The sequence below is a fragment of the Stegostoma tigrinum genome, chromosome 1 (assembly GCF_030684315.1).
Source record: "Stegostoma tigrinum isolate sSteTig4 chromosome 1, sSteTig4.hap1, whole genome shotgun sequence".
Taxonomy (NCBI): Eukaryota; Metazoa; Chordata; class Chondrichthyes; order Orectolobiformes; family Stegostomatidae; genus Stegostoma; species Stegostoma tigrinum.
This window is the reverse complement of record NC_081354.1, coordinates 108,998,414-109,017,194: the sequence shown is the minus strand read 5'-3', so window position 1 is coordinate 109,017,194 and position 18,781 is coordinate 108,998,414. Positions and strand designations below refer to the sequence as shown.

At 40.1% G+C, this 18,781-nt stretch overlaps 1 protein-coding gene across 5 annotated transcripts in view; it reads left to right on the top strand.

Moving 5' to 3' along the window:
* Positions 1-18,572, top strand: part of LOC125456295 (cyclic nucleotide-binding domain-containing protein 2-like) — a 139,896-nt gene extending 121,324 nt beyond the window's left edge. For all 5 annotated transcript variants that reach the window (XM_048539348.2, XM_048539321.2, XM_048539354.2 and 2 more), the window contains one exon: positions 18,053-18,572. In XM_048539348.2, the coding sequence (XP_048395305.1) occupies positions 18,053-18,295 (243 nt within the window). In that variant the 3' untranslated portion in view covers positions 18,296-18,572. The remainder of the gene's footprint in view (positions 1-18,052) is intronic.
* The last annotated feature ends 209 nt before the right edge of the window (positions 18,573-18,781 follow it).

Genomic DNA, 18,781 nt, shown 5'->3' with positions numbered 1-18,781 from the left:
AAGATATCCTGGGTCGCATTGGATGAAATAGCCAGGATAAGGAGGCTGTTAAGGTGTCAAAGAGGAAGTCACTCTACATGGTTATTGGACATAAGTTTAAGGAATACATTTTTAAAAATTAATTGAGTTGAGTTAACAACTTGTTTAAGGGTCTCAGGAAGAGACATTAGTCTAAAAAAAATGTATCTCATGAATGCATGGAACGTTACCAGAAAGGAACTGTTTATGGTCATATCAGCTAATCAAGGAGCTTTCTGCAATGCAGGTGGGAGTTGTATATGACGACACTGTAGAATCCCTGATTTAGCAGGTTCTGAGGAAATTGAAGATTCTGCAGGGTTACACCTAGAATCTCTACTCCTGGAAGCCTCTGAAAGTATCATTTAAATTGGAGAATTGAAAGATTTTGCTGCAGTTAAGCTAATAGATACACAGATAAAGTTGGACTATCTAGTCTAACTCTTGAGTACCTATTATTCCAGACCCCCTGATCTGACACTATCCCTCCACCCAGGGATCTGTCACCCCGTCCGCTCCCCCATCACCACAAATGCAGGACGCACAGCTGCCTCTATGACTGGACCCTGCGTGCCCTGCCACTGGATCTGACCCAGCTGCAGTATATGTCCCCTCTTGCATCAACAGACCTGCTACGCCTTCCTACTGTCCGGCCTCCACTCCTCTTGCCACCATTCCATTTCTTTCCTTCTCCCACCACCAGACCTTGCAAACCTCTTTGCCAACCCCCAGTGCTGGATGGACCCCTCCCCGGCCTCCACCAGTCTCGACAATGCCAAATCCTTGTAACATGTAAACAGTTGCAGAGACCCAATAAACTCAATCCTGTTCAGTACAAGTGACTCTTCTAGTTAGACCAGAAAGTGGATATTCTTCTCCACACTAAACCAACCCTGGAGAAACATTTATGTAGCAAGTATAAGTGGGAGTATGTAAACATCTCTCCACTGTCCACTCTCCCCACCTGTATCTGCTGTAGTTTTTTGAGGAGGCCTGTCACCTGACTTCATGCTTGTGGTACCTTTCAAGCTGTATAACCAATATTTGTCTCCAACAAATGGAAGTGCAGACAGTGTCTCATAGAAAGTAACTACGCAGTCTCCCTCAGCTTTGGTTTACTCCGTTATGGGATGGGGCTGTTGGTGGCTGTGCCAGCATTTTTAGCTCATCCCAAATTACCTTCAAAATGAATATCTTACTAGGTTACATCAGAGGGCACTAAACAGGCAACCATGTTGTTATGGATCTAGAGTCGCATGTAGACCAGACCAAGTAAGGAAAGTGGATTACCTTGAACTTGATGACAATAAACATTAGATGAGCTGATGAAGTCCTGATGGAGGGTGTAAATTTGAAACATTGACTTTCCTGATCTTCCACTGCTGCCTGACCTGCTGTGTTACTCTAGCTCCACACTGTATTGACTCTGATTCCAACATCTGCAGTTCTTGCTACCTTCAATCATTAGATTAGCTGTTTATTTCTAACTGTTATTGTATTCAAATTTGTATTCAAAAATTAAAAGAAAAGTTAGATTTGAACACAGGTCCCCAGAACCTTATTCTAGAATTCTGAATGATTAATTCAATGATATTTCCACTCTCACCGCCTTCTCAATAATTCCACAAATCAGCCTCTTAAGATGCACTTTCAGAATTCTTTGTGGTCTTCACTCACGTTGAATACAGTGGGTCAAAAAAACTCCCTGAGGAACACAACTTTCCCAGCTGTCAATTTAAAAAAGTAATTTCAAGATCATTATGTGGTTTTCTACTTAGACATCAGTAGTAACTAACACTCCAGGAAGACCAATGTTTAACAATAAAATAAAATCTCCTCACAGACTGTGAGTCAGCTGTTGCACAGTGTAAAACATCATAGGATCTTTTTGTTAATGATACTTGAAATAGTTTTGATGTTGAAAAATAGAAAAAAGAGCACTTTTGTTAAAATTTGATCAGGAATGATGTTACCTGGCTAAAATGTTCTGTGATTTTCATTACCAGAACTAAACAATGGACAAGAGGAAGAGAAAAATAATTGAGTTGGTTCTTGCCAGAGAAAAGTGTCACATGGGATATATGGGTAGATGTTTTCCTGCATCCTTCAAGTCAACATGATTTAGGGCTTTAATTTTCTGGCAATAGAAATAGATAATGGTATGGCAAAGACAATATAGGAAGAAGGATCTTAGTAAACAGTGGGATTATTAGTGCTAACTCATTAATCAATGAGATCTAAGAATTGAGAAAGAAAGATGGAGAAGGAAGCTAAATTAGTGTGCATGAATCAATGATGTCAAATAACATGGAGGAGGAAGGAAATTAGTGTGGGTGAATTAGTCATATCGAATACAGCAAAATCTGAACCATTGCCGTGATGAAGTATTCCTGTGTTGGAGTAAAAGGATTGTGCTAATGAAATTCCAAGTTTAAGTTAAAAAAAGGGGATAATTTCCATTATTTTCAAAGCCTGTGGACAATCTTGCTTGATAATGGTATAGCAGAATTTGCTTATTGCTATCTTCAAGCCACTTTCAGTAGGAATGTATGTATTGTGTACACAATATCAGGATTGTTAGCCAAGTTTGCAAGATTGGCAAGATCTATGTTGCCCATGTAGGAAATCATCAAAACATTAGGTTGGAACTCAACATTTCCAGGTCTTAACGTCCAACCTTACATTGAAACGCTGGTAAAAGTGTCCCAGCAGCTCCATAGAATTTCAGGCCCAGTATTTGTGGGCAATAAAACATTCAATCCCCTGTTAGATGGCTGACAGAATGAATGCATCACTGCATGAGGTGATGCAAGTTCAGTTGTCTCATCTGGCAATTACAAATAATCTTGCTACAGAAAAGTAGAATACTTCTGTGCATTGTTCTCTAATTCAACTCCTAAAGAATTGTCACCCTTATGCAATTGTATCAGAGATAATAGGAACTGCTGATGCTGGAAAATCTGAGATAACTAGGTGTTGAGCTGGATGAACACGGCAGGCCAAGCAGAATCTTAGGAGCAAGAAAGCTGATGTTTTGGGCCTAGACCTTTCATCAGAAAAACAAATTCATTAGCACAATCCTTTTACTCCAACATATGAATACTTCCTCACTGCAAGGGTTCAGATCTTGCTGTATTTGATGCTACTAATTCACCCACACTAATTTCCTTCCTCCTCCATGTTCCTTGACATCATTGATTCATGCACACTAATTTAGCTTCCTTTGTTTTCTGAGGATGGGTCTAGGCCCGAAATGTCAGCTTTCCTGCTCCTGAGATGCTGCTTGGCCTGCTGTGTTCATCCAGCTCCACACTTTGTTACGCTCAAGCAATTACTTGATTTCATTTGAATTACAAAATCAACTGGAATGTAGTGAAAAAAAGATGTGAAATAGATGAATCTGGCATATGCTCCAGCAACCAAATGAAAACTACAACAATATCAATGTGTGCTGCATGTAAACAAGCGTTATTTGCATGAGAATTCTACCGTACTAATTTGTTAGAGAATCTTAAGTGCTAAGTCACTGTTGCCAACAGACGTAACATTGGGAAAATAATGGCTATGATCAATGGAGAGCAGACAATCATTAGTATCAGAGAAATGTTCTGCTTCAAAAACTACATACTTCTAGCTCATGGTTTTCGATTTATTAATTTGTCTTCAGATTTCAATGATAATTGAGGCTAAATACTGTGTTTCGTCTTAAAATTGTAGCTATTCTGTACCTATATGACACGAGTGGAACTGCAGCTGAATTTCACAATTAACGTCTTTGTTTGTCTCATAAATCAAATTGTAGTTACAGGTCTAAGATAATCATACAGCTGTTTTGATTCCTGCAACTATTTACATCACTAGAGAAAGGGATTAAAGCCACAACATAACTATACTTCACAATGAAAAACAAGATTGCACTCACCTCACTGTTGGACCCTTTGTTTTTATTCCATGATCTACATCGCTAACATTTAATCTAGCATCAATTCCACATGGAGATCTCGTCTAGTGAAGAGCATTTTATTATCAATTCTGCAGTGCATTTTTCTACTTTGAAGCATTGTCTTCTCATCACAGTTTAGTTTGAAGTAACATTCCAGATTTACCGTTTGTTATTGCCTTTCTAAGCTGAAGCACTTTATTTTTCTTTACCACCTAGACTAGGGATCAATTGTGGCTATTACTAGGTGTTAAAAAAATACTATCATGCCTTTGACAATTGGAATTCTTTTGTATAGATTATAACAACGTTATACCTTGTTGAATGTTTCAGGTTCAAAGTGCTTAAATCCAGCCAAATGACACTCAACACACTAAGTCATTTAAACTTGCTCTCAGCATCTTAAATGGAGAAACAGATATAAATGTTTGTTTTAAAGAGGATATAATATTCAAATAATCACCATTACCATATGTAATCAAAATTAAGAAAAAGGGTAATAGTTATCATTAAATTTGAAAGCCAGTTCAGTGTGGTTTATGAAATAGAAAAATATTTTAATATCTAATTATTTTCTCACACTAGATTTGAGTTAAGGTATTTGCACCAAAGAGAGGGAAATTGAGAATTCAGATGGGGTTGGACATTGCTGCTGAAGGTACCCACTGTCCTTTTTGCTCTGACCCGTCTCACACCCTTTTCTTTTAACCACCACTTGCATTCCCCAATTAGCCCTCCAGGTTTCTTGCTTTTTGGTTTGTAATGTGTCCCTCTTGTGAGAAAATAGACACAAAATATTGGTTTAATGTCTTTGTCATGTCCTCATTCCTCATCATAACTTCTCCTTTCTCTGCTTCAAAGAAACTCTCATACGATTTAGATATTGTCTGCCTTTTACATTTTGGTAAAATGTGTTTTCATTTTCCTAGTTTGCTAACTCTCATTTATTTATTCTCCTTATATCAGCTTAGTCATGACCATGCTAGGTATCCTTAGATTGACCCATGTACGATGGTTAGAGATAGCAAGAACTGCAGATGCTGAAGTCAGCGTCAATATAGTGTGGAGCTAGAGAAACACAGCAGGTCAGGCAGTATCAGAGGAGCAGGAAAATCGGTTTTACACCCTTCATCAGGACTGGGGGGGGGAAGGGAGCTTGGAAATAAATAGAGGGAAGGGGTGGGCTGGGAAACTTGTTTAGCCCCTTTTTAGTTTTTGAGTATTACAAAATAAGAGCAACCAGCAGCACAATATTATGCTTTAAACAAGATAAAACTTCTTTTTGTACAATTGTTACTGAAAGACATTCAAGTAAAGCCCGAAACATCAGCTTTCTTGCTCCTAAGATGCTACTTGGCCTGCTGTGTTCATCCAGCTCCACACTTTGTTATCTCGGATTCTCCAACATCTGCAGTTCCCATTATCTCTCTCTCAAGTAAAATAGATATAAAGTTATTAGCTAAAAGGCAGAAACAGAGATAAAGATGAACGTGAAGTAATCTCCACTATCATTTCAGGCCTGTTACTTCTTGTGGTTTCACTTTCCAAACTGAAGAGGTTAAAATTTGAAGTTAGCTTCAGCAGCTGTAATGGCTTCTGTCGACAGCCACTGTTTACTACTCCAGCTGGACTCAGCAGTTCAGCAGGTTTCCGCAGATGGATTTAGGATTTTTGTGTCTCGCACTAGTTTGGTAATTAGGACACTGGCACATTGCCAGGACTTTTCTGACAGAACAGCAATTGTGTGTGTCTGCCTTTCTCCTTGTGCTCCTTCTGGATGAGAATCCTGTGTCTGATAGTACCTCTCAGCATCCTTCCTGTGGGTTTTTGCACAAAATAGTTGCTTACCACCTCTCTTATAAATATCAAAACTGGAAATGACTACCAGCCCAAAACTGGCAAATCTGTCTTACATATTACATACTAGGTTGGTCAGTGTCTGGACCACAGAGTCATTTATTATCTTATGGTAATGGATTTTAAGTGTTTCATCCATTAACTTGGATTGCTCTCACTGTCAGGTTTGGGGGAGATAGTGTGGTAATGGCAATGTCACTGGACGAGTATTCCAATTTAATAAAAAATCTGGAATAAAAAGCTATCTTAATGGCAATCAATGTCAGTTGTCATAAAAACCCATCTCATTGACTGTGAATGCTATATTTATGGTACTTCAACCTTTACCAGCTCATAAGACCATAAGATATTGGAACAGACTTAGGCCATTTGGCCCATTGAATCTGCTTTGCCATTCAATAATGGCTAAAATATTTCTCAACCCCATTCTTCTATATTCTCCACTTAACTCTTGATCTATTTAACAATAAAGAACCTATCTATTTTTGCGTTAAATACACGCAGTGGCTTCACCCCCACAGCCCTCTGTGGCAACGAGTTCCATAGATTCACCATCCACTGGTTGAAGAAATGTTATAACTGTTGATGACATTAATGCAGTCTATGCATATACTACAGAAAAATAAACATAGTTAAAATTTTTGTATCACATTCCTCAGTTAGAAGGTTGTATCAATAGAAAGTAATGAGACGCTGGCAACCCTAAGATTGATCTGTTGAAGGGTTACTGGTAAGTTTCATTAACATCACAGGCAGAGATGTTTGCTTTTGTCACAACCAAAGTGTTATAGCAATGTTGTTTCATAACATGTGGGGTAAAAAAGGTCCAAATTACATTCCAAAGATTTATGAATCAAGTTGTAACCGAAGTACCTAAATATAATTTATTTAGACAATATCTACATATAAAGTAACAGATGTTAAGAACATGTAAGTCAATTTGAGGTCCTGTTTAAGCAATTGCAATCAGCTGTCTGAATAATAAGCTTGACCAAAAATTAATTCATACAAGTAAGGGAGTTTGTCTAGGATATGTCAGAGAGCAAAGGAACATGTTGTCAAGAACATGTTGTTTAGAAGGAAAATATTCTGCCTGGAAGTCAGTGGTGAGTGGGGTTCCACAGGGCTCTGTCCTTGGGCCTCTACTGTTTGTAATTTTTATTAATGACTTGGACGAGGGAATTGAAGGATGGGTCAGCAAGTTTGCAGACGACACAAAGGTCGGAGGTGTCGTTGACAGTGTAGAGGGCTGTTGTAGGCTGCAGCGGGACATTGACAGGATGCAGAGATGGGCTGAGAGGTGGCAGATGGAGTTCAACCTGGATAAATGCGAGGTGATGCATTTTGGAAGGTCGAATTTGAAAGCTGAGTACAGGATTAAGGATAGGATTCTTGGCAGCGTGGAGGAACAGAGGGATCTTGGTGTGCAGATACATAGATCCCTTAAAATGGCCACCCAAGTGGACAGGGTTGTTAAGAAAGCATATGGTGTTTTGGCTTTCATTAACAGGGGGATTGAGTTTAAGAGTCGTGAGATCTTGTTGCAGCTCTATAAAACTTTGGTTAGACCGCACTTGGAATACTGCGTCCAGTTCTGGGCGCCCTATTATAGGAAAGATGTGGATGCTTTGGAGAGGGTTCAGAGGAGGTTTACCAGGATGCTGCCTGGACTGGAGGGCTTATCTTATGAAGAGAGGTTGACTGAGCTCGGTCTCTTTTCATTGGAGAAAAGGAGGAGGAGAGGTGACCTAATTGAGGTATACAAGATAATGAGAGGCATGGATAGAGTTGATAGCCAGAGACTATTTCCCAGGGCAGAAATGGCTAGCACGAGGGGTCATAGTTTTAAGCTGGTTGGTGGAAAGTATAGAGGGGATGTCAGAGGCAGGTTCTTTACGCAGAGAGTTGTGAGAGCATGGAATGCGTTGCCAGCAGCAGTTGTGGAAGCAAGGTCATTGGGGTCATTTAAGAGACTGCTGGACATGCATTTGGTCACAGAAATTTGAGGGTGCATACATGAGGATCAATGGTCGGCACAACATTATGGGCTGAAGGGCCTGTTCTGTGCTGTACTGTTCTATGTTCTATGTTCTAACAGTTATAGTGAAGGCTTTAATAGAATTCCTTGTTTCTCAAACTAAATTTTAAAAAATGGGATTTTCATGGCTGTGTGGGTTTTACTGGAATGTGGATACCTTTGTGCATACTTTCAGCACTAAAAATATACCTTTAATTAATTTATTATGAAAACTAGTGAAATTGGTATCATCAGAGTGCCAAGCAGCCTTTGAAAGGCTGAAGGTGTCCCTAATAAAACAAAAATGTTGTTGGCCACTGCTGACTTTACCAAAAATTTGAAAATGATGATTGATACTAGTGACTTTGGAGTAGGTGCAGTCTCATTACAAGATGATGGCTCAGGGATGGAGAAACCAGTGGGGTACTTTTCTCAAAATCTAAACCAATATCCAAGAAAGTACTCTAGCACTGAGAAGAATAATTTGGGATTATTACTAGCTCTTCAACGCTTGGAAGTTTTTTTGTCTGACACAAGAACAAACGAGTATTAGTCTATACTCATCATAAGCTACCGGTGTTCATTGAAAAGTCTAAAACTTGAAATGCAAGACTGTTTAGATGGAGTCTATTGTTTCAGCTATCAATATCAAGATTATTCTCATTACTGGTTCAGATAATATGATTATAGATGCATTGTCCAGAGTATAAAATGATGGAACAAGTTAAAGGTTTAAGAAATGGTGGAAGATTGTATAAGGAGGATGTAGGATGAATAGATTTAAGCCTCAAAGTTTTGTCCTTTGAGTCATATCCTTTATGAGGAAATATGTTTTTGAAATGATATTTCATTTTATTTAAATAAGGCGACATGTAAAGACGACATCTTTTCACTTTTATTTATTTTTTGATTTTCTATCAAAATGGATGAGAACACTGCTTTAAATAAAGGAAACTGGAAGGATATGTTGTAGTTTTAAAACAAGTTACTGGAGTACATTGGGAATTGTATTTACACTGTTCACTTGTTCGAATAGTGTGGGAGGATTGCTGGATTCATCATCACCATGAGAGTGTGTTTGGAGACAGACTGATGATTGGTTTTTCAAACTAGAGCAATTGCGTGGGCCGGGAGTGATCAGCATGTCAGCAAGACTCAGATTGGCTCCTGGGCAGGTTGACAGCCTCTGTGTGAGTAATACTGTGGCAGAAAGCCTCCAGACTTGAACAATACAACGTTATCTCTCTGCTTGTAACAAAGAATTGGAAGATAGCTGGCTATTCTCATTTGCTTATAAGTTGTTTCCTCTAGCCTGTGGTGAGAGTGTAAACAATTAGTGTGACAACCACCTTGTGTCTTGAGGGAACTTGGAATGAGAAAGATCAGAGATCAGAAGGACATGGAAAAAAAGGACACCTAATTGAATCCTGTGGACAAACACTATTGAACTGTTAACAGTTTCTCCTCCACTCAGAACACCAATTCTTTTATTTCCATTTCTCTATGTATAAAGTCAAAAATCTCATGGCATCAGGTTATAGTCCAACAGGTTTATTTGAAAGCTCGACCTTTCAGAGCATTGTTCTTTCGTTCGGTGTAGTGAGAGAGGCATCAAGGCACAGAATTTATGAGTAAAAGATCAAAAGATCATATATCTTACACAAATGTATTGAAAAACCTAAAATGGCTGGCTGATTCCATTGTGTTATATCTTTAATTAGTTCGAAAGGCGATGCAGATTTCAGTTGATTAAAATACAAATCACAGAATTCCTTACTGCCCTGAGATAACTAAACGTTTTATCAGAGCATACAAGGGATGATATTTCAGGTCAGACAAGCATTTTAAGTGTGAGGCATTGTTTAAAATCTGTCTGTATTTAATTGAAAGAGTGTATGCGTGTGTGTGCGTGTGTGTGTGTGTGTGTGTGTGTGTGTGTGTGTGTGTGTGTGTGTGTGTGTGTGTGTGTGTGTGTGTGTGTGTGTGTATACACGTGCACTTGAGTGTCAGTGTGTGTGTGGGTGTATGTCAGTGTGTGTCTCGTATGTGTGTGTGTGCTTGAGAGAGAGAGCGAGTGTGTGTGTGTGCGTGCGCGCATGTGAGTGTGTGTGTATCTGCGTTTGTGATTGAGAGAGTGTGTGTGTGTGTGTGAGAGAGAGAGAGAGAGAGAGAGAGAGTATACTGTGGTGGGATCACCTGTGGAGCAACATGAACCCAAGATCTCGGTTGAGGCTGTCCTCTTGGGTACCGAACTTTGCTATCAGCCTCTGCTCGGTGACTCTGTGTTGTTATGTGTCCTGAAGTCTGCCTTGGAGGATGTTTACCCAAAGATCCAAGGCCGAATGCCCTTAACTGCTGACACAGGCATGAACAGATTCAGAAACAGCATCTTTGTGGCCTTTATCAGACTATTGAATAGACTCTAGCCTCAAAGAATGTAACCTGTGTGTCTCTAAGTTGTTTTGATCTGTACATGCTTTGCTTGTGTGTACCACTTGTAAACAAAGCTTTTCACTGTATTTTGGTACATTTGACAATAAAATCAATCAATCAGTTAATCAATCACTATGAGGGAACACCCCTGTCTGGCAATTATTGTGCGGTGTCCATTCGTCCATTGTCATTGCGTCTGCATGGTCTTGCCAATGTCCCATGCCACAGGCCGTAGAATCGTAGAATCATAGAATCCCTACACTGTGGAAACAGGCCCGTTGGCCCAACAAGTTGACACTGACCCTCATTCTTGCCTGCAGCATATGAGATAACCCATGTTGGCCGGGTCACATGAGTATCTGCCATGCATGTTGTGGGTGTTTCCATGTGTGATGGTAGTTTCCATGTCGATGATCTGACATGTTTTGCAGAAGTTGCCATGGCAGGGTTGTGTGGTGTTGTGGTCGATGTTGTCCTGAAGGCTGGGTAGTGTGCTGTGAACAATGGTCTATTTAAGGCTTGGCGGTTGTTTGAAGGTGAGAAGTGGAGGAATAGGGAGATCTTATCTCATCATTATCAATAATGTGTTGAATGCTGTGAAGAACATGGTGTAATTTCTCCATTCCGGGGAAGTACTCAACGACAAAGCTGCCCTGTTGGTCGTATCCTGTGTTTGTCTTCAGAGGCGGCCATTATGGTTTCTCGCTGTGGCCCATTGGAACCGGTGATCGATGAGTTGAGCATCGTATCTCGTTCTTATGAGGGTGTCCTTCAACACCTTCAGGTGTCTGTCACATTCCTCTTCTCTCTCCCTCCCTCACACACACACACACACGTGCACACTCATATACACACACGCATGCACGCACACACACATAGAAACCTCTGGGGTGAATTTGCATTTGCACGTTTGTATCTGCAGATACATTCTATTTTGTTCAAAAAGTACACAATTTATAGATACAGTCAATCAAAAGGTTACTTTCCAAACTCCTGCTTTGTAAAAAAAAAGTCCGACTCCAAGTTAAAACACAGGCTGATTCTAAACAAGGTCTCACATCTCAAATGCATTGTCTGACCTGAGATGTCACCTCGTGTATACACTGATAAAACCTTTAGTTATCTTGGGGCAATGACTTGAAAGAAATTCTGGGATTTGCATTTTCACCAATCGAAAACTGCATCTCTTTTCTGACTGAGTAAAGATTTAACAGAACAGAGTCAGCCAGCCATTTTAGGTTTATCCAGTACATTCACAAAAGTTGTATGATCTTTTGATCTTTTACGTAGAGATTCTATTTCTTGGTGTCTCTCTCACTACACCTGATGAAGGAACAATGCTCTGAAAGCTAGTGGTTTCAAAGAAACCTGCTGGACACCTGGTATCGTATGATTTTTTTGACCTTGTCCAAATCAATCCAACACCAGCATCTCCACATCATCTTTCTGTGTGTGTGTGTGTGTGTGTGTGTGTGTGTGTGTAGTGATTTAAGAAGCACTAAAGTTTAAGTTAGAGAGATATGTTGATAATTCATTTTTTTTAATTTTCCCTGTGATTAGACCTGATTTATTTGTAATAAATACTAGTTTCATGTTAAGTGCAGAAACCTGGTCGGTGTTGTCTGTTAATCTGTGTTCAATAATTTGATTAAATCTTTAACATTTCTAATGACTCCAGGCGTAGTATGGCTTGAGTTTTAGCATGCTTTCCCAAATGGATTGTAACATTTAAGAACAAGATTAACAAGTGAAAGCTCTTACATTTTACCCTCTTTGTTAGTCCCTTACCTTAATTGGGGTACAGTATGAGAAAATAGTTAAAAATTAAAATATTTATTTCAACTCCTCCCTTGTACTTCTGCCACTTAGAACTTTCTGCACTTCCCAAACCACACTGAACTGGCTTTCAAATTTAATGACAATATTTTTCCCTTTTCTTAAGTTTGATCACATACGGTAACAGTGATTAGTTGAACCTTATATAATCTTTGAGCCAAATATTTGTTTCTGAAGGCATTCTTAAATGACCTAATGTGATGAGTGTTATTCAGCTGCAATTAGGCTTTTTGAAGCTTAAACATTCAAGGTATAAACTTGTTAGTAAACAAAAAATTATTCCAGTTGCCAAAGGCATGATTGTAATTTTTTAATATCTAGTAATTATTATTTTGCCACTATTCTTATTACATACAAATTAGACAATTTCTTCTTAGAACATGCCAGTGGCAAGGATACATCTACAATTATTAGCTGTAAAGTTGATTTATAACATTACTGGAAACCTTTCTGAAGGATAATATTAGCAAGCACCAGCTTGTTATTGATGCAAAATTTTAGAGGTGTTGCTGCTTTAAATAGAGTTTTAAAATTTGCTGTGTTGGAAAAAAAGAGTGCATTGTATTATCTTAAGTTGATCAAAATTATTATAAATATAAAACAATATTACATAATGCAACAAATAAAAATTGACCTTTTAACCAACAGCTCGTACATGACAAGATGATTATAGCAATACTGGTAATGGGCCAAATTTACAAATCTGTTTTAAATTGACTCATGGGATGAGGGTACCACTGGCTGGCCAGCATTTCTTGCCCGTGCCCTGTTGCCATTGAGAAAGCCGTGGTGAGTTGCCTTCTTGAAACACTGTAGTCAATTTAATGTTGGTAGACTCACATTATCGCTAGGAAGGCAGATCTGTGATTTTGACCCAGCAACACTCAAAGAATGGTGATATATTTCCATGTCAGGATGGTGTGTGGTTGGGAGGAAGACTTGCAGGTGGTGGTATTCTTATGTATCTGCTGCCTGATCTTCTAGATGGAAGTGGTTGTGAGTCTGGGGCATTTTGTCTAAGGATCTTTGGCGAATTTCTACTGTGCATTTTGTGGATAGTACACACTGCTACTACTGAGTTTCGGTGGTGGAGGGAATGAAGATTCTGAACATGCCAGTCAAGCAGACTGCTTTGTCCTGGATGGTGTCAAGTTCCTGAAGTGTTGATGTAGCTGCTGCATTCTTAGCCTCTGACCTGCTCTTGTAGTCACTGTGTTTATGTGGTGAGTCCAGTTGAGTTTCTGGTTAATGGCAACCCCCAGGATGTTGATAGTGGGGGATTTAGTAATGGGAACACCATTGAATGCCAAGGGGCGGTGGTTAGATTGTCTCTTATTGGAGGTGGCCATTACCTGGCATTTATGCAGTGCAAATGTTACTTGCCACTTGTCAGCCCAAGCCTGGATGTTATTGCATTTGATCATGGACTGATTCAGTGCCTGAGGAATCATGAATGGTGCTGAACATTGTGCAATCATCAGCGAATATCCCCACTTCTGACCTTATGATGGAGGGAAGTTCATTGATGATGATGATTGAGTCTAGGATCCTGAGGGATTCCTGTGGAGATGTTCTGGAGCTGAGATGACTGACCTCCAACAACCATGACTATCTTCTTAAATGCAGGTATGACTCAAACCAGTGGCAAATTTACCCCAGATTCACATTGTTTTCAGTTTTACTTGGGCTCCTTGATGCCATACTCAGTCAAATGTGGCCTTGATGCCAAGGCTGTTACTTTTACATCACCTTAAATATCTGCTATAATTTGTTTTCTTCCAGCTAATGCCTGCGCAATTGTGAAGATTACAGGTTATTTGTGTACTTTCACTTTTGGTAGTGGATCATACCAATTCTGATGTCAATCAGAGTGGCTGTATAACATCAACCAAACCTCTGGTTTCTTTCTTCACCAGTATCTGAAGTGAAAATATACTTCTTTGGTACGTAATGTGTAATTCTACTGAAATGTCATTGGCTGAAAAGTATATTACATTAGAAGCTATTTCTCCAGGACATCATGTAACAGAAAATGATTTTAGTCATGAGTAGACTAAAATAGCCATCCAATTGCCCTAAAAGATGTGACAACCATTCACTGTGTATATTCCATAACTCACTTCCAAAAAACCCTAAGCCTCTTGATATAAACAGCTTTTAAATTGTATCTCCAGTGAGAAAAGTGCATCTTTACTGAAGGTTTTCAGGAACCATTTCTTCTATTCCCACCTCACTTGAGTACCCAGAATGAAAAGCAGTAAACAAAAAACCTGTAATACTTGGGCATGAACATACCTGGCACTGGAGCACTGTTCCAAGGTATGCAAAACAAGTCAGATTATTAGAGGCAGTAAGAACTGCAGATACTGGAGTCGGAGATAACACAGTGTGGAGCTGGAGGAACACAGCAGGCCAGGCAACATCAGAGGAGCAAAAAAGTTGACATTTCGGTTGGGACTCTCCCATTTCTGAAGAAGGGTCCAGACCTGAAACGTCAACTTTCCTGCTCCTCTGATGCTGCCTAATCTACTGTGTTCCTCCAGCTCCACACTGTGTTATATCTAATTTTGATTTTAAAGCAGCATTCATGAGTTTGACTGTGGCTTTTCCTCTGGCTATTGCCTAAGGCATTTGAGCTTCACTTTTAAAAGTCTTCATGGAGCTTTGTCACTTCCTTTCAACAGAATCTGCAGACTCACACCCAGGCAAGGGCAATGCCATTAATTACCATCAAGATTGATATCATTCTAAAACTCTTTGAGCACTTTTCCAAATGGGAGCAGGTAAAATTTTGAGCATATCCCAGTTCAACAAGCACTGTTGCATCTGGGAGCTATGGAAGTCCTGTATAGTGAGGAGTGACATGTTCATCTTTTTCTCTTGAAGCAGGGAGAAGGATGAGTGGACATGAGGTGGTGGCATGGTAGTGCTATCCCTGATGCGTGTTTGCCTCAAGTTAGATATTTTACATGATGCAACAATGCTTATATCATCGCTTGTAACATGTGAAACTGGAGCAGGAGGCCTTTGACTGCACTCATGTGGTTCTGCATATGCCATACATCAACACAGAAAGATGGATCTGCAAATGGTTCCATTACATTAATGTGCAGTCGGTGCCCTCCCATCTCCGTCATGGGACTCAGTGCTCTCTCTCTGTTGCTTCTACTCCAAGCTGTGACTGTGTGAAATGTTCTCCCTTGAGAGAAGACTGTCAGTGACTGATTTGCAATATGTTTGGGTGTTGTTCCTGCCACTGCTGAAATCTGTAGGTATGTAAAGAGTGAGAGAAAATAAGTGTGAGGTTTGTATCATTGGAAGGTGTGTGTGGCTAAGGTTGAGTATCTGAATGTTAGACCTGAATTCTGAATGCGATAGTTTGCTGCTGCATGAGTGATGAGGATGGGGTGTACTGAGTAGCATGAGAGGTTGATCACTTGGCAATATCCTTTCAAGATACGCCCATTGGCTTTCTTCACCCACAGCTTTTGCTCCCAAAGAACTGAGGAGGAAATGAACTTTTGGCCTGTAGTTTCTTATACCCACTCATGACCTTGAATGTCAAAGCACCATTGCAGCTAGATAATGCCGCATGGTGTATCTGAAGATAGAACATTTTTCCCTTATGTTAGCTGCAATGGCCCTGAGAGACCTGTCATCAAATCTGTTTTTGATCCCAGTCCCAGCACTGGTGAGGGCAGAGTCTACAAGCAGGGCCCATATCTGGGTCCCGGAGTCCAGGTGGGGACAAATGTAGTGAGGGGGAGTTCAGTGGAGGCATGGTGAGAGTGGGGTTAGGGTTGAAAGTTTTAATTGAGATGCCAGGAAGAGATGGGGCAGTATGAGACTAGCCAATTGGACAGACCTTGAGAGAGGCACCAGGGAGGGGGCAAAAGTCTCTTCTAGTTAAAGCCATACCCAGTACAGAAGAAGATTTTTGTGGCTATTTGAAGTCAAACATCTCAGCTCCAGGGCAATCAGCAGGAATTCCTTAGGGCAGTATCCTCAGCATAACCATTTTCAGTGCTTCATCAGTGACATTACCTCCATCATAAGGTCAGAAGTGGAGTTGTTCACCAGCGATTTTGTAATGTTTAGTACCATCTGTGACTCTGATATTGAATCAGTCTGTGCCCTAGACCTGGACAACATTCAAGATTGTTTACAGTTCTGGTCACCACATTTCCAGAATGATGTAGAGGATTTGGAGGGGTTACAGAAATGTTTTACCAGGATGTTGCTTTGTTTGGAGGAAATTAGTTATGAGGAGAGATTGGACAAACTTGATTTATTTTCACTTGAACAATGGAGAATGGGGGTGACTTGATGGAAATTTACAAAATTATGAGAGGCATGAATAGAGTGGATAGTTGGAGTCTTTTTTTCCCAGAGTATAAATGTCAATCATGAGGCAAGTTTTTTTATACAGAGGGTGGTCAATATTCTACCAGAGGAGGTGGTGGAAGCAAAAGCAATAGCAACATTCAAGTGGAACTTTGACAGCTATATGAATAAGCAGCGAATAGAGAGATTTGAACCATGTAATGGCAAAAGGTTTTAAATGTAGAAAGACATCATATGTTGGTGTAAATTTGGTGTGCCAAATGACCAATTCCTATGCAGCTGTTTATTGTTCTTATGTATTACGGACAAATGGCAAATAGCTTTCCCACCACACAGTGCCAGGCAAAGACCATCTGCAGCAAGAGAGAATCCACCAGCGCCCCTTTGCAAACGAATGGTGTTGCCATTGTTGACGCCACTGCCATTGCCATCCTTAGAATCACCATTGACGAGAAATTGAACTGGACTATCCATAAAAATACTGTGGCCACAACAGCAGGTCAGAGACTGGGAATTCTGTGGAGAGTAATTCACCTCCTCACACTCCAAAGCCTATCCACCATCAGCAAATGGTATGGGGAGAAAACAGGAGCAGGGTTGAATGATCAGCCACAATGACATTGAATGGTGGAGACAGCTCAAAAGGCTGAATGGCCTATTGCTGCTTCTCTTTTCTATTTTCTGGTCGACAAGGACAAATCAGGGATGTGATGGAATACTCTTTAAATGTCTGGATGAATGCAACTCTAATAAAATGCAGGAAACTTGACACTGTCCAGGACAAAGGAGTCCACTTGGCTCCCCTCCTGCATTGACTCCCTCCTCCAATGATGCATGTTGGCTGTAGTGTGTGCCATTGATAGGATCTACTGGAAGAACTCACCAAGATCCTCAGAAATACCTTCCAAACCCATAACTTCTACCACCTGGTCTTACAGAATGTCAGAGCAGGCTTGTATAGCCAAATGGCTGACTTCTGTTCTTACTTTGTATCTTAGCATCTGTATTCATAGGAACAAGGGCAGCAGATATATCGGAATGCCACTGCCTGCAAATTCCCCTCCAAACCATTCACCATCCTGCCTTCGAAATATGTCACCATTCCTCCAGTGTTGCTGGGTCAATATCTCAGAAATTTCTCTGCAACTGAATTATGCTAACACAAAATGGACTACAGTGGTTCAAGAGGCAGCTCATTGTCACCTTCTCAATGGCAAAAAAGGATGGACAGTAACTGCCAGAGCAGCAGTGGCGCTCATCCCCTGTGAATGTTCTCTTTTAAAGCATGGAAAGGGAGAGTCCCTGAGAGATTTGAGGGAAGTGTTCCCCTCTTACCTGCCTGGCAACTGTTCAGGGTGACCTGCTAAGCTTCCCCTCTGACTCAATATTGTTGCTAATATTTAACCACTTAAGGGCCTCAGATATGGCAAGGGCAGGTGGGTTGCTGTGGGTCTGGCCCATCCCACATAACATTACAGATTGGCCAGGGATGGGTGGAAAATCATGTGTCCCATTCCCTGTCCTTTGAGAAACCCATCAGATTAAATATACCCAAATGTTATATTGATCATATTTTTAACTATGCAACTCTTATTTTCTGACTGCAGGTTAGTGATGGGGCTGAGTGTGTTTTCATCCCAAAAAGACTATTCCTGGATGAGGCACCGTATATCTCTAGGCATGCTGCAATGGAATTAGTGAACACTTACCCAACTGAGCAAATCGTTAGACAGAACTTTGCCAGGCAACAGGAATGGATCTTGTATAAAACTAGACTTGTCAAACAACTTGTAAGTGACAGTGTAAAGTGGAGGTCTGGCTCAGTAAAGCCATGGAAGAAAACTTTCTAATTTTGTTTTCGATGTAACTTCAACTGCAACATGCTAACTACGTTATTACTAAAATAACAGGTAATTCAAGTTCTAATGAATGCATCGTCTATTTAACGAGATAGACCCAAAATGTGGGAAGTATGGTGCCTGTTTATCAAACGGTGAACAGCAGCATGTGTGCTTATTGAAAAAAGAACAAATAAGAGGTGACCTGTTAATTACACCGATATGGACATTAGGTCCTTTGAATTTCTGGAACAAAGTGTTGTATTGATCATGAAATAATTTATTTTCCATCATGTTTGCATCATCTTACATTGCTTTATAATTGTGAACAGAACAGAAAATAAAAATTATTTTGAAAATTATTTTGCTGTTTTTGATTTAAACGTTTCTTACAGATTTGATGTTTTACTCCCATTTTCCACCAGTTTCAAATGTAATGGACCACTGGGATCACTGACTCATGTTGAAAACATTAACTGTGCACTGCCAACATGAGTG